The sequence below is a fragment of the Zonotrichia leucophrys genome, chromosome 4, assembly GCF_028769735.1.
Source record: "Zonotrichia leucophrys gambelii isolate GWCS_2022_RI chromosome 4, RI_Zleu_2.0, whole genome shotgun sequence".
In the NCBI taxonomy this organism is placed as follows: Eukaryota; Metazoa; Chordata; class Aves; order Passeriformes; family Passerellidae; genus Zonotrichia; species Zonotrichia leucophrys.
The window spans coordinates 42,578,936-42,590,781 of NC_088173.1; the positions used below are offsets into that span (position 1 = coordinate 42,578,936).

At 45.6% G+C, this 11,846-nt stretch overlaps 1 protein-coding gene across 5 annotated transcripts; it reads left to right on the top strand.

The window, feature by feature from the left end:
- Nucleotides 1–493: 493 nt before the first annotated feature.
- LOC135447414 (uncharacterized) lies at nt 494–10,581 on the top strand. 5 transcript variants are annotated; one of them, XR_010440108.1, is made up of 9 exons: nt 494–745; nt 1,227–1,470; nt 2,360–2,419; nt 3,038–3,169; nt 3,951–4,097; nt 5,209–5,269; nt 5,440–5,711; nt 9,543–9,668; nt 10,387–10,581. XR_010440108.1 is itself a non-coding variant. In XM_064712350.1 (7 exons), exons 2-7 carry the CDS (start codon nt 1,273–1,275, stop codon nt 5,541–5,543), a joined length of 702 nt encoding a protein of 233 aa, XP_064568420.1. In that variant the 5' UTR covers nt 494–745; nt 1,227–1,272; the 3' UTR covers nt 5,544–6,230. The 5 variants fall into 5 exon arrangements, 4 of the variants coding, with proteins under 4 accessions (XP_064568420.1, XP_064568423.1, XP_064568422.1 ...); XM_064712350.1 differs by lacking the exons at nt 9,543–9,668; nt 10,387–10,581 and having other exon boundaries at nt 5,440–6,230; XM_064712353.1 differs by lacking the exons at nt 9,543–9,668; nt 10,387–10,581 and having other exon boundaries at nt 534–573; nt 1,339–1,470; nt 5,440–6,233.
- Nucleotides 10,582–11,846: the final 1,265 nt, after the last annotated feature.

Below are 11,846 nucleotides of genomic sequence, written 5' to 3' on the forward strand. Positions count from 1 at the left end.
TACTAAAAGAATAGAAGAAAGGATTTCATCAGAAGGCTGGCTAAGAATAGAATAGCAAAGAATGATAACAAAGGCTTGTGGCTCCGCTCTCTGTTCGAGCCAGCTGACTGTGATTGGCCATTAATTACAAACATCCAACATGGGCCAGTCACAGATGCACCTGTTGCATTCCACAGCAGCAGGTAACCATTGTTTACATTTTGTTCCTGAGGCCTCTCAGCTTCTCAGGAGGAAAAATCCTAAGGAAAGGATTTTTCATAAAAGATGTCTGCGACGCTTAGAGATCATCTAGTTCTGCTCCCCGACCTTCTACTAGAGCAGGTTACCCTAAGCCCCATCCAGCCTGGCCTTCAGCATTTTCAGGGATGTTGCATTCAACAGGACCTGTGAGCCACCTGTGCCGCCTTCCCCATCTCACAGGTTGCAAACGTGTATGGTGTGAAGCAGCACTTACAGCGGCAGGGGGGAAATAGAGAGATAAACAAGGCCCAGTTGCTGTGGGGCAGGGATGCGTGGAAGGCTCGGTCCCGGCAGCCAGAGGGTGCCCGGGGCGGGGCGGCCGCTCCCGGCGAGGTGGGACGGGGCGGGCGGAGGAGCCGCGGCCCTGCTGGGTCACGGCACAGCTCGGGGAATTCTTTGGGCACGGGCTGGGAATTCTGCCTGGGTCAGGGCACTGCTCGGGGAATTCTTTGGACACAGGCCGGGAATTCCGTTCCCCGGCCGCGGAGCAGGAGCTGTCCGTGAGGTGAGGGCGCGGCGGGCCGGAACGGAGCAAGGGGACACGGGGGCACACGGGAGACGGAGCTGGAGCCGGAGCCGCCCCTGGAGAGGGCGTGCGGTGGGCGGCAGCAGCCGCGGGGAGTGTCGGGGCTCGGTGCTGGCCGCCCCAAGGGAGCCGCGGCGCCTTCCCGGAGAGGTGCGGAATTTTAGTTCCACATGGGAGAGAGCCCTGCGCTCTGAGGGCAGCACAAACCAGGATGGGAGAGAGCCTGGGCACTCTTGCGCTCTGAGGGCAGCAGAAACCCCAAAAGGAGAAGGATGGGAGAGGGCCTGGGCACCCCTGCGCTCTGAGGGCAGCACAAACCCCGGAGGGGGAAGGTCAGCCATGGGGTCTGAGGTGACAATCGCGCATTCCGCTCCAGCATGGTCGGGAATGGTGTCCCAGGCTCCTGGCACAGAGCAGCAGCCCCAGCCGATGATCCCGGCCCTTCTCTCTCTCCTGTTAGGAAGAGCCTTTCTCCTGGAAGGCCCCGGTGCAGCTCGCCAGTCTCCATGTTCAAGGGTTTATGTGGGAATCAGAGCAGAATGGATCGGTATCGGTATTTCATCTTTAACCAGAGGAACATGATCGTGCTGGGGATGTTCCAGCTTGCCTTCAGCACCGTCTGTGTCACCTGTGGGTTCATAGATGGCATTTTCAGAACAGAGTCCCAGCTGGGCAAAACCGGAGCTCCAATTTGGGCTGGCATGGTAAACTTTTACTATATTTTCTATGCTTTGTTTTGCCGTGTTTTTTTCCCCCGCTGCTACCTACTAGTACTCATATTGGGGGTGGGAGGGAAGCCAGGATTTCTTGCCACCTCTTCCCTTGTTTTATGCTTTGAACTCAATTAATAAAAATTTCCTTGTAATGGTATAGCCAGAAGAGTGCAAGCAGACTTTCCTCTGGAAGAACTAAATTAAATACATTTGTGGTGGATAATGTAGAAAATGGGACACAGTGACAGTTGACTGGGGTTTTTTGCAGAAGCATAGTGACCACAGAGAGGCCACCAAAGATGAGGAGGGGAACACCTTGTCCTCTGCTCAGGTAGATGAACCTGTGTCCCACAGCACAGTGCCCCTAATTTTGGTACTGCAGTGAGGTGTGGGCAAGAGGTGTCCCTGCTCCCTGGCATTCAGCACCCTGATTCACCCTGCTGAGCCATGCTGCAAGGAAATCACACTGAAGAGCTGTCTCCAGGGCAGAGGCTGCCTGGCTCCTTTCATTAGCATCTTTCTTTCCTTTCCAAGATGCATATGGACTTGGCAAAGCAACGTGCATTTTCAGCACCTTAAATCAGAATTATTCAATCAGGTTCATTATTTTTCCCGACTCACAAAGCTCTGGTCAGCAGTAGCAAGACTGTGCTGTGTGGGTAGCAAGTGGGCAAGGTGCATGTCACCCATGTCCTGCATCCAAGAGATGCTGCAGAGAAAAACAGAAGAAATGATAAATTCTCTTCCCATTTCTGATGCAGCAGTTACTCTGATCCAAGCCTTGAAAACACCTTTCATTACTTTTCATTACTCTGTAGCAGTTTATCTTCTGAATCTGCTGCTAGTCTCCCAAGCTGCCATCTCCTTTTGTGCTCTGCAGGTGATGGGAGTCCCAGGTGTCCTGGCTTTGTTCTCCTCGCAGAGGAAGAACCCAGTTCTTGTAAGCTGGAGGGGCAGATGGGTGTTTGTGTGCATGGGGCAGGGGAAGAATACTGGGGCAATCAAAAACAATCTGAGGAGGGAATGAGCTGACTGGTCCTCCTGCAGAATTGAGAGCTTATTTCTTTGAGTTACCTTCACAAAAGCTGCTGTCTTTATAACCAAGAGGAGGATGCAGTATTACCTTGCTTTCTGCTGCAGCAGACAGGCACTGGCCCTAATAAAAAGCAAAACTCTGTAAAAACACTTCATTTCAATGCTTTTCTTTTCATCCTTCATGTTGTTGAGCACTGTGTACACTAAAATTTGAAATGAGTTAAGAGGTTTGCATTTCCTAGGTGGGTTTCTCCAGCCATGTAAACTCCAAGGGAGGATACTGTATGCAAATTAGAGGTCTTTAAGTGGCACCTCTGATTAATATTCAGGACTCAGCTGTAACTCAGAAACTCAATGTTATGAAAACCTCCACTTCTCTGTGTTTGGCTGTTGTTCCTGGGGATGTTGCAGTGTTGTGGTAGGTCAGAGGCTACCATACAAGCTGTAATGCTTGTATTGGCCCAAGGACAGCTTTGATTCCTGCTGCCCTTCTTTTTCTCACCAAAATTCTCTGTCTGTCTAGGTGAATGTACTGATAGTTGCTTCCATGATCTCTTGTGTTGCCATCTTCATTGTAATAGCTTATAGCTCCTTCACACTGAGCTATGGTGAAGAGGAGGAGCTGAGTTCTGCCCCAGTCCATGTTATCCATACTGTAAGTATTGATATCACAATTGTTACTGGGGAACACGCCACCCTTAATCTGCAGGCAGTGCCAGACGTGGCTTACAAACAGAACCAGACTTCTAGGAGGGTGACACTAGGTCAGGTTGGCTGCTGTTGCTTTGCAGTGCAAAGGGGAGGTGTGGGCTGAGCCGTGGAAAAATACTGGTGCTGCTCAGGGAAAGGTGCTGAGAGCATCCCTGGCCTGGTTTGAGACAGTGCTTGCAAGGCTGGAATCTTTCAGGTGATGAAGTTACAGGTCAGCTGGGTAAACCTGGTGTTATTTCAAGTGTGTCCTCCGCAGTAAAGCTGTAGAGAAGGAATGAAGCCTTTTTGTATCTCTGGTCTACAAGCAATTGCTTGCTGCAGGGATAAAGGCATTCCAGAGAGATGAGGCTGATCATTAGTTTATTGCAGGACAAATCAAAATGCCAGGCTGCTATAAGGTGCAGTGCAGCAAAACAATGTTTCTCATGCTCAGTGTGAAGTAGAGCAGCCATTCCTTGGGTTTTTACTCATTGTCAACGCTATTTCCAAACCCAATTGCCATTGCATAGCATCTCACATTTAATCAGCAGCCTTATTTCCCTGCGTGCTCAGTTTGAGGTTCATACTTGGCTTGCTTTTCAGAGCACAGGAAAATCTCAAATAACACTGGCTATGAATCAATCTCCTGTCATGCAATGACAGCATTCTTGCAGTCATTAGGTTATTTTTTGGTGGAGAGTGTCACTTTTTGAGTATGGCTTTACTGTGTCCGTTTGTGTTTGCAGAGGTTTGTGCTCAGTAGGGTTGTCCAGGGTGCCAACATCGCCATGCTGGCCGTGTCCATCTGCAGTGCCTGTTGTGTGCTGGCCATGGCTTACCTGGGCTGCCGGAGCCTCCCGCGCTGCTCCTGCTACGACAGCGTCACTGGCATGGTGAGTGAGGGAGTGAGGAGCCCAGGGCACAGCCTGGTTGCTGCTCAGTGTTGGTGGGAGGGCAAGAAACCCAGGGGAAGGGGTGTTTTTCCTCTGTGAACCTGGTCTCAGCTCCTACCTCAGTCGTGTCACCCTGTTTTTTTAAGATTTTCTAAGCCTTCTGTTGTTGACATTCTTGTAGCGAGCTTTCTGACACGCTTCCTGTAAATAACTCATTGTTTTGCATTCCTTTATGGAGGAAGGGAAAGTTGATAGACTGTTAGTTTGTCCAGTGTCATTGGAGAGGTGGCACTGTCACCCTCCAATCCACTGTCACTCTTGGAAAACTACAAATGTTGGAGTCAGAAAATAAACTTCCCCTTTTTCTTCACCTTGAGAGCAGCTCTGTGCACTTCTGTTCTTTCGTGTCCTATAGTGACACAGTCATGCAGGGCTAATTCTAAGAAATTAAGTGGGATATTAGAAGGGTTTTTTATTTCTTACATTTTTTCCTTTTACTATCTCCCTCTTATTACAGTCTCATGTAACATCTAATATAAGTTATCTCTATTTTCCAAACCATTTGTGCTGAAGCTACTGTGGCCCCGTTTCCCAGGAATTCTGCTATCCTCAAAAACTGTTCCTCTCATCTTTAAGCCACCAGTTGCTTCTGGTGCAGCATTACAAAGACTTGCTGGTACTTACATGCTGGAACTTCAAATCCAGTAATAAAAGTATCTCCAGTGCTGTGTGTGCAGTGCTGGGAGGCTGACGTGTAATTCACTCCTCATTCCTAAGGACTCTGCCTCAAGTGATGGGGCCCACGGCATCTCTGCTAAGTGAGCTCAGTAAATAAATAAATACCAACTGCTTCTCTGCTAGAGCAGTTCTGGTGCTGTGTTATTAAACATGTGCATCCAACCATTTGGTTTGGTAAGGAATTAAAGGGTGCAGGCCACAAGGCAGCTGTTCCTCACTAAAGACACCGAGTGGGTAATGTGACGTTGGTTTAAACTTTCAAACTTAAACATGTTAGGAGCTGTGGACTGCACAGACTTTTAAAATAAGTTCAGGTGTATCTTGTTGAAAAAATTTCCAGGTGAGGTATTTGATGGTGCTGTTTTTTCCATAGGAATGGTTGCAGCCCAGTGAGGACCAAAATCAGGCCGTGGAAATGATTTGTGCTGTACAAAGTGAGTAACTCCTTTGCCTCCACATATCTGGGTGTTCACCAGGGATGAGGAAGGAACATTCTGAATAAGGTTTACATCCCAGGACAAAATCTGATAACCAAAAGGTACTGAGGATTTTGTGCAAACATCTATACCATGTTTAATGTTTTTCACTTTCTTTTCTCACACAGGCCCTGGGCGGGGAATTTTTACCTTCACAGATCGGTTTCCAGCCCAGTATGCAGATGCAGAAGAAGACACATCCAAACCTCCACCATATATCAGAATGACTTGAAAAAGTGGCTGAACATTCTGTTCAAATGTGGCAAGACAGTGCAATCAGTTCTTAATCTTTAGAGGTGGTTATGCACTTTTCCTTGGCCATTTGAAAAGCGCACACAGAGTGAACTAGTGATTGTCTGGCACTGAGCAGAGATCACAGTGCAGAGGGAAACATCTGCAGGTGATTTTGAACTTTCAGAATATGTACAGTGAAAATACCTCATTGCTTCTGGGAAGTGAGAGCATTTTTTAGTCCGGCTTTTGTATTTAAATCATGTCTTATTTCACTAGAATTCATCATGTAATTTGTGTAGCAGTGCTAGCCTTAGGCATTTAGATATTAAATACAATTCCTTTTTCTTCAAATGCTATCTCGATTTCTCCCTCTTACTGCATGAATTATTTGGATGATAATGAAGGACACACTTCATCCTTGAGCTTCAGAGTGTTTTCCTTTTGCTCTTGGTAGGAATGGGGGCAAGTAAAGTTTTTGATATGAAACCTTAATAGTGCCATTCAGATACCTCTGTCAAAACCTGGCTTCTGTGGGGTGTACATGATTAGTTTTAGCACTGACGTGTAACTATAGAATGGCAGGAACTGGAGCTGCTGTGGCTCCTCTTATAAAGTAACTTGAATACTCGAAATTCAGTTCAAGTTTTCCTATTTTGACTTTGTAGATTGAAAGTTTAAAAGAAATACTTATTTTAGGGCCTATTCTGCTAAAATGTATTACAGATCTAGACAAAGGTGTTTTGTGTATTTTCTTGAGGGCACCTCTTGTAGTTCCTCTAGACCAAGGAACTACAGCGTCCAGTCAGGTTCCGTCATATTCTGAAGTGCACAGAATTCCCAGATGTACTTTCTGTTTCACTTTTAGGTGAATGCCAAGTGTTGATCTTGCCAGCAGGCCTTGAGCAGGGAGTGGTAGATGACTTAACCCTTGGTACAGATTAGCTCAGCATTTGAACAGGGCCTGGAAAATAAGTTCCCATCTCGAGAAAGTGGGCAGTAGGATAAGTGATACCCACCATGAGGCGTGGAACTCTGGGAATGGTCTCATATAAAACTTCTCTAGTTGCAGTAAGTAAGGTGCCTTTTGTGGTCCCAAGAGAAGAGTTGTTACTGATTATTTTCTCTAAAGAGTGAAGTCCTTTTCATAATGCTGGTAAAGGGACTCCAATACCTAAATGGCTTTAAACTAAAGAGTGTGGGTTTAGATTAGATATTGGGAAGATTTTATTTTCTGTGAGGGTGGTGACACGCTGGCTCAGAGTGTGCAGAGAAGCTGTGTCTGCCCTATCCCTGAAAGCTCAAGGCCAGGCTGCATGGGGCTCTGAGCAGCCTGCTCTAGTGGAAGGTGTCCCTGCCTGTGGTAGAGGGGTCAGGATGAGGTGATCTTTAAGTCACTTCAAAACGATTCTATGATTCTGTGAGGATTCTGCAAAGATGTTACTCAGCTTTTTCTAGTAATCTGGAACAGGGAAACACTCTTAGCCACATACTGAGGAAGTCCCAGTGAACAGAGACACCCCTCTGTGTGTGTAAGGTGCTTGCCAAGTGTATCTGTTGCTGACTTTAACCATTATAATTATTGATGTCTGGGAATATATCAGATTGAGAGAGCAGCCCTAACCACCAGGCTCCCTTCACAGCCCTTCTCAGGTCACAAATTGCTTCTTCAGCCAGGGAAGCTGTCCCCAGCTTTGGGTGCTTGGGCTAGCAGCTTAACTTGGGCCTGCAGGTCCTACTCTGGCAGCTGGAGGATTAATTATGTGCCACAGTAGCCACATTCTTCCTGACTTTGGCTCTAAATACCTTCATTACCTTGCCTGCAGAGCCACAGAAGGGTTGAGCTTGGAAGGGATGTCTGGGGATCACCTGGTCCAATCCCCTCCTGTGCCAACCAAAACACTGCTGGTGTCTTGTTCATTTGAAGGTGTTAATGTTTGAATTGCTTTAATATATTAATCCAAACGTTGTGACTCAAAATGGGGTGCTGTGCTTTTTCCTCTGAAATAGTGCCTGTCAACAGGCATCAAAGCACCCAGTGTGACTGCTCTCCCTGTCCTCAGATGCTTCTGGCACAGCTCCACACCATCTGCAATGAAATGCTGGGCAGTTTCTTCTTGTTTAACACAAACTGCGCTTCTTGTACACGAAAAGAAAGTCAGATATCTTCACAGGGTATTTCAGGTAGCTGAAAGCAGTGGCTCTGGTCAGTCTAAAACAGATTTTACATTCCTACAATGCACTGCTCAGCCTGTGTCCTCTGGGAGTTATGGTCCCACCCAGAAGTGCTGTTCCATAAGCAGTCATTGCAGTGTGATGTACTGAGCATTTGACTGCTGGTTGAACAGGGCAATTTGCCTTTACTGTGAGAGTGCAGAGCAGCAGGTCACCACTCCTGTCTCAAATGCTGTGCTGTTTCCATCAGCACAGGCAGATAACTCCTGGGATGAGGGTGGCAGTGCCCCCATGGCTGCTGCAGGTCAGGTCCTCCTGGGACACAATCCAAGTACCCAGCCCAGCTCTGAAAGCCTTTGATGTGGCATTAAGTGACAGGTGTGGCAGGTACTGGTTTGGCTGTGAAACAGCCTGAGCAGCACATACCGAACTCTGAGGGTGTAAAAGAGAAGTATGCTCCATGCTGCTTCTGAATAAAAACGTCTGCAATTGATTTAGCAGCAGCTATAAGATGGTTTATTTCTTACACAGTCCTTCCAGTTGTGCAACTATTGCAGGTCACTCATAGACAGATGATTTCAACAGTTCTTTCTACAAAAGTGGGGGTTTCCAGAAAAGCGACAGCTGGAATAGAAACTGGTGGAAACTGATTATCAGTTTAATGTTACTCCTCTTTGGTTAGTGTTGCAGAAAATAAATTCCTGACTGCAGTTTCCAGTGCTATATTTAGCAGCCCGTTCCACATGCAAGCACCTTCCCAGAGCCTGCCTGCATCTCCAGGGATATTCCATGTCTTGTGTCACGCCCAGCTTCCACTGGTGGGAGTCAGGTGGAGTTATGGCCTCCCAATTATGGACCCAAGCATTCTGTGCTCACCTTGTGTCAGCATTGCTTGTGTTAAGACAAAGACAAGGCATTTACATCAGAAAAAGCTTCCTTACCTAGGTAGGCTGAGACAAACATGACCCTGTTCCCTGACGCACAGAACAAGGCACACAATATCCATGGGTGGATAAAGGCAAAGCCTGCCAGCCTGCCATTAGCAGGGGCCAGAGTTAATCACCCAGTGTAATCAGAAGGCAATCAGGGAAGCTGATTCTGGAAGTTAATGTTCAACTAAGGGCAAAGAATTTTTTGTAGTCATTTCCCCAACAGAAGGGGCAGGAGGTGCAGAGGAGGAGGGAAAGAGGAGGGATGGATCTTCATCATGGTGAGAATCAGGGAACCCTTTCAGGCACTTCTTTGACAACGAGCTCGTTTGGGATTTTTTAAATATACACATTTATTTTTATTTATTTATTTGTGTCTGAATTTTTATTTTTCATAGATCCATGTTTGGTGCAGTTCCTCCCTGGTGCTCAGGGTCAGGGCAGCCTTTGCTGGGCACAACCGTGTTTCCCCTTTGCTGGCAAAAGGCAGTGAGAAAACAGGGGATACCAAGTCACAGTTGTGTGTCCCCATAGCCCACCCTGGTTTTGCATGAAGTTGGAAATTGAAGTAAATCTTCACCACAGGTAGATGAACTGGCCTAAAATATTTTGAGTGGGGAACACAATAGGTCTTGCTCATTAAACAAGCAAGGCAGTCTACAGAAGAGAGCCTTAAAAGAGCTGGGAAAGGACGGGAGTAGTACTAATTAATCAAAATACAGATATGTCCTGAAAACAGAAAGTGGTATTTGCCTGCAGCTGAGAGGAGGAATATTCCCTTTTCTGCCCTTTTTTGGTTTGATTTTTGTTTTTTATACTCAGTAGAAAGCCCACCTAATATAAGACAGACAACATGCATTTTTTGGAGTCAGACTATGTGATTTCTTTTTTCCTAGGATCACAGAACCACAGACTTCTTTATGTTGGAAAGAATCTTTAATATCATTGAGTCCAACCACTGATCCTTATCGGTCCCTTCCAAACTGAGATATGATTCCTTGATTCTCAAGCACCAACAATGTGTAAGTATGGGGAAAAGTTGTTGAATTTACCTCTAGCTTGAGGAGGGATGCCCATTAAAGCAAACCCCCAGCAGTTCTCCCAACCTGCCGTTCCCAGGTGCTTCTCCATAAAAACAAACTGCAGTTTCACTTGCGCTTTCTAAGACTGTCAATAAGCCTTCAAATGCATTTCACTTGCGTTTTAAGCTTTTTCTCCTTTCCTTTTTTTTCCTTTCTTTCCTTTCTTTCCTTTCTTTCCTTTCCTTTCCTTTCCTTTCCTTTCCTTTCCTTTCCTTTCCTTTCCTTTCCTTTCCTTTCCTTTCCTTTCCTTTCCTTTCCTTTCCTTTCCTTTCCTTTCCTTTCCTTTCCTTTCCTTTCCTTTCCTTTCCTTTCCTTTCCTTTCCTTTCACAGAAATGTGTGTTCTGTTTCATTGACTTGACATTTATGTCATCTTAATTTAAAATTACTTGTTTCATGGTTCATCTTTCATCCTTTGGCTTCTGTCCACTACATGTTTTTAACTACACTCATCGCTTTCTTCTTTAGTCAATATTAGTTGTTATTATAATTGATGTTTATGGTGGAACAGTACATGCCAATATTGCTAAACCCTTTATCCCCACCCAATAACCATAGGACTGATTCAGGATAACAGATGGTGTTTTCAGCTTCCAAATTCTTTGCTCTAAGCATATCTTGCAGCACTTGCTTCTGTGTTTCTAATTTTGTCTGATGCAGGCAGCCTCCCAGCCCCAGGTGACCCAAGTTTTTGCTTCATTCAATGGTTCTTCACCCATAAAGCCATGAGCTGGAGCCTCAAGGCAGCTGCTAGAGCTGGAATCCCACCAGTGTCGTGTACCACACATCAAAGAGTTGGAATTCCACACAGCCCTCCCCCAAGTGTTGCATTATGATGCAGAAGGAAGCATGCTATGGTGATGTGAATATACATGTTTTCTGGTCATCATTTTACATATATAGAGACTATATATCTTATTTGTCTTTATTTACCCTCTCATCATGCATATGAATGAAATGTACCTATTTAATGACAGATGCAAGTATTGAAATGAAAGATCAAAGTACTGAAATCAGCTCTTTCATGTCAGATGCAGTTTGACAAAAGCACTATGAACCTTGAAGCAAAGGACAAGGGCTGCCAGCATTTGTGCTTTTTAACAGCAGCACCACAGTGACTCAGGTATTAGCTCAGAACTGAAGCTAAGCACTGCAATGCAGTCATGAGGATCCACAGGAACTTAAACACCCTCTCTGATTAGCACATGCTTTTCTTAATCTACAGTTGAATCTTTGCTTGCTGAAGCCAGAAGCTCTTCACTGTCTCTATTTTGAGTGTGTTAAAAATAACTTGAAGTAAATAGAAAAGCTGTTTCATGTATTTTCGGGTCAGTTTAGTCTTTTCCTCTTTGCCTGCCCTTCCTTAACTAAAGAAAGGTCTGAGGGACAGAGGACTATGAAGGGCAAGGAGAACCTCAAAGGCCCCTGAGCATTTAAAGTGTTTTCCTGTAGAGGAGTGGGTGTGAAGGATGTGGGGATGACCAGGCTTTGGAGAGGATAAATGGTTTGCAAATGCAGCTTCTGCTTTATGACTCCTGATTTAGAGGCCCAGCGTGATGTTTTCAGCAGTAAATCACTAAGTATTTTCAGAAAGAGGGAGTTCAGCATATTGCCTCACACCAGTCTTTTTTCTGCCTGTGACCTTTCCAAAGGGGCGGTGCAAACAGTAAAAAGTAATAATAGAAAAGGAAGTACTGAGCTAAGATCAGGGTCTTATGACTCTTAGTTTTCATATGCTAAGAGCTTCACCCAGCCTTGCCTGGAACACTTCTGGGGCATCCACAGGTGCTCAGGGCAACCTGTGCCAGAGCCTCACCACCCTCACAGGGAAGAACTTCCTCCTAATCAGAGCAGCCTATTTATTAAATGCAGACCAGGGACAGGATTGTGCTCTATTTTGGGGTTTGTTAATGATCACTGGTATTGCTGGGAAATTTGTTTTCCGTTAATTCCAAATGAATACCAAGTGGTTTTTTTTTGTGAGCCCTAGAATAATGACAACTTCTAATGTTATTTCTGACTTTAGAGTTAAGATTACGTGTTGGTGTTGTGTTGATTTCCCTAGAAAAACCAGACTGCCATTTAAAAGTAATATTATTATTACTTTTAAATTACATATG

Coding starts and splice junctions, on each gene's coding strand:
- LOC135447414 (XM_064712350.1), top strand. CDS start 1,273: ATGTTCAAGGGTTTATGTGGGAATCAGAGCAGAATGGATCGGTATCGG. Junction 1,471..2,359: donor CTCCAATTTGGGCTGGCATG/GTAAACTTTTAC, acceptor TGTGCTCTGCAG/GTGATGGGAGTCCCAGGTGT. Junction 4,098..5,208: donor ACGACAGCGTCACTGGCATG/GTGAGTGAGGGA, acceptor TTTTTTCCATAG/GAATGGTTGCAGCCCAGTGA.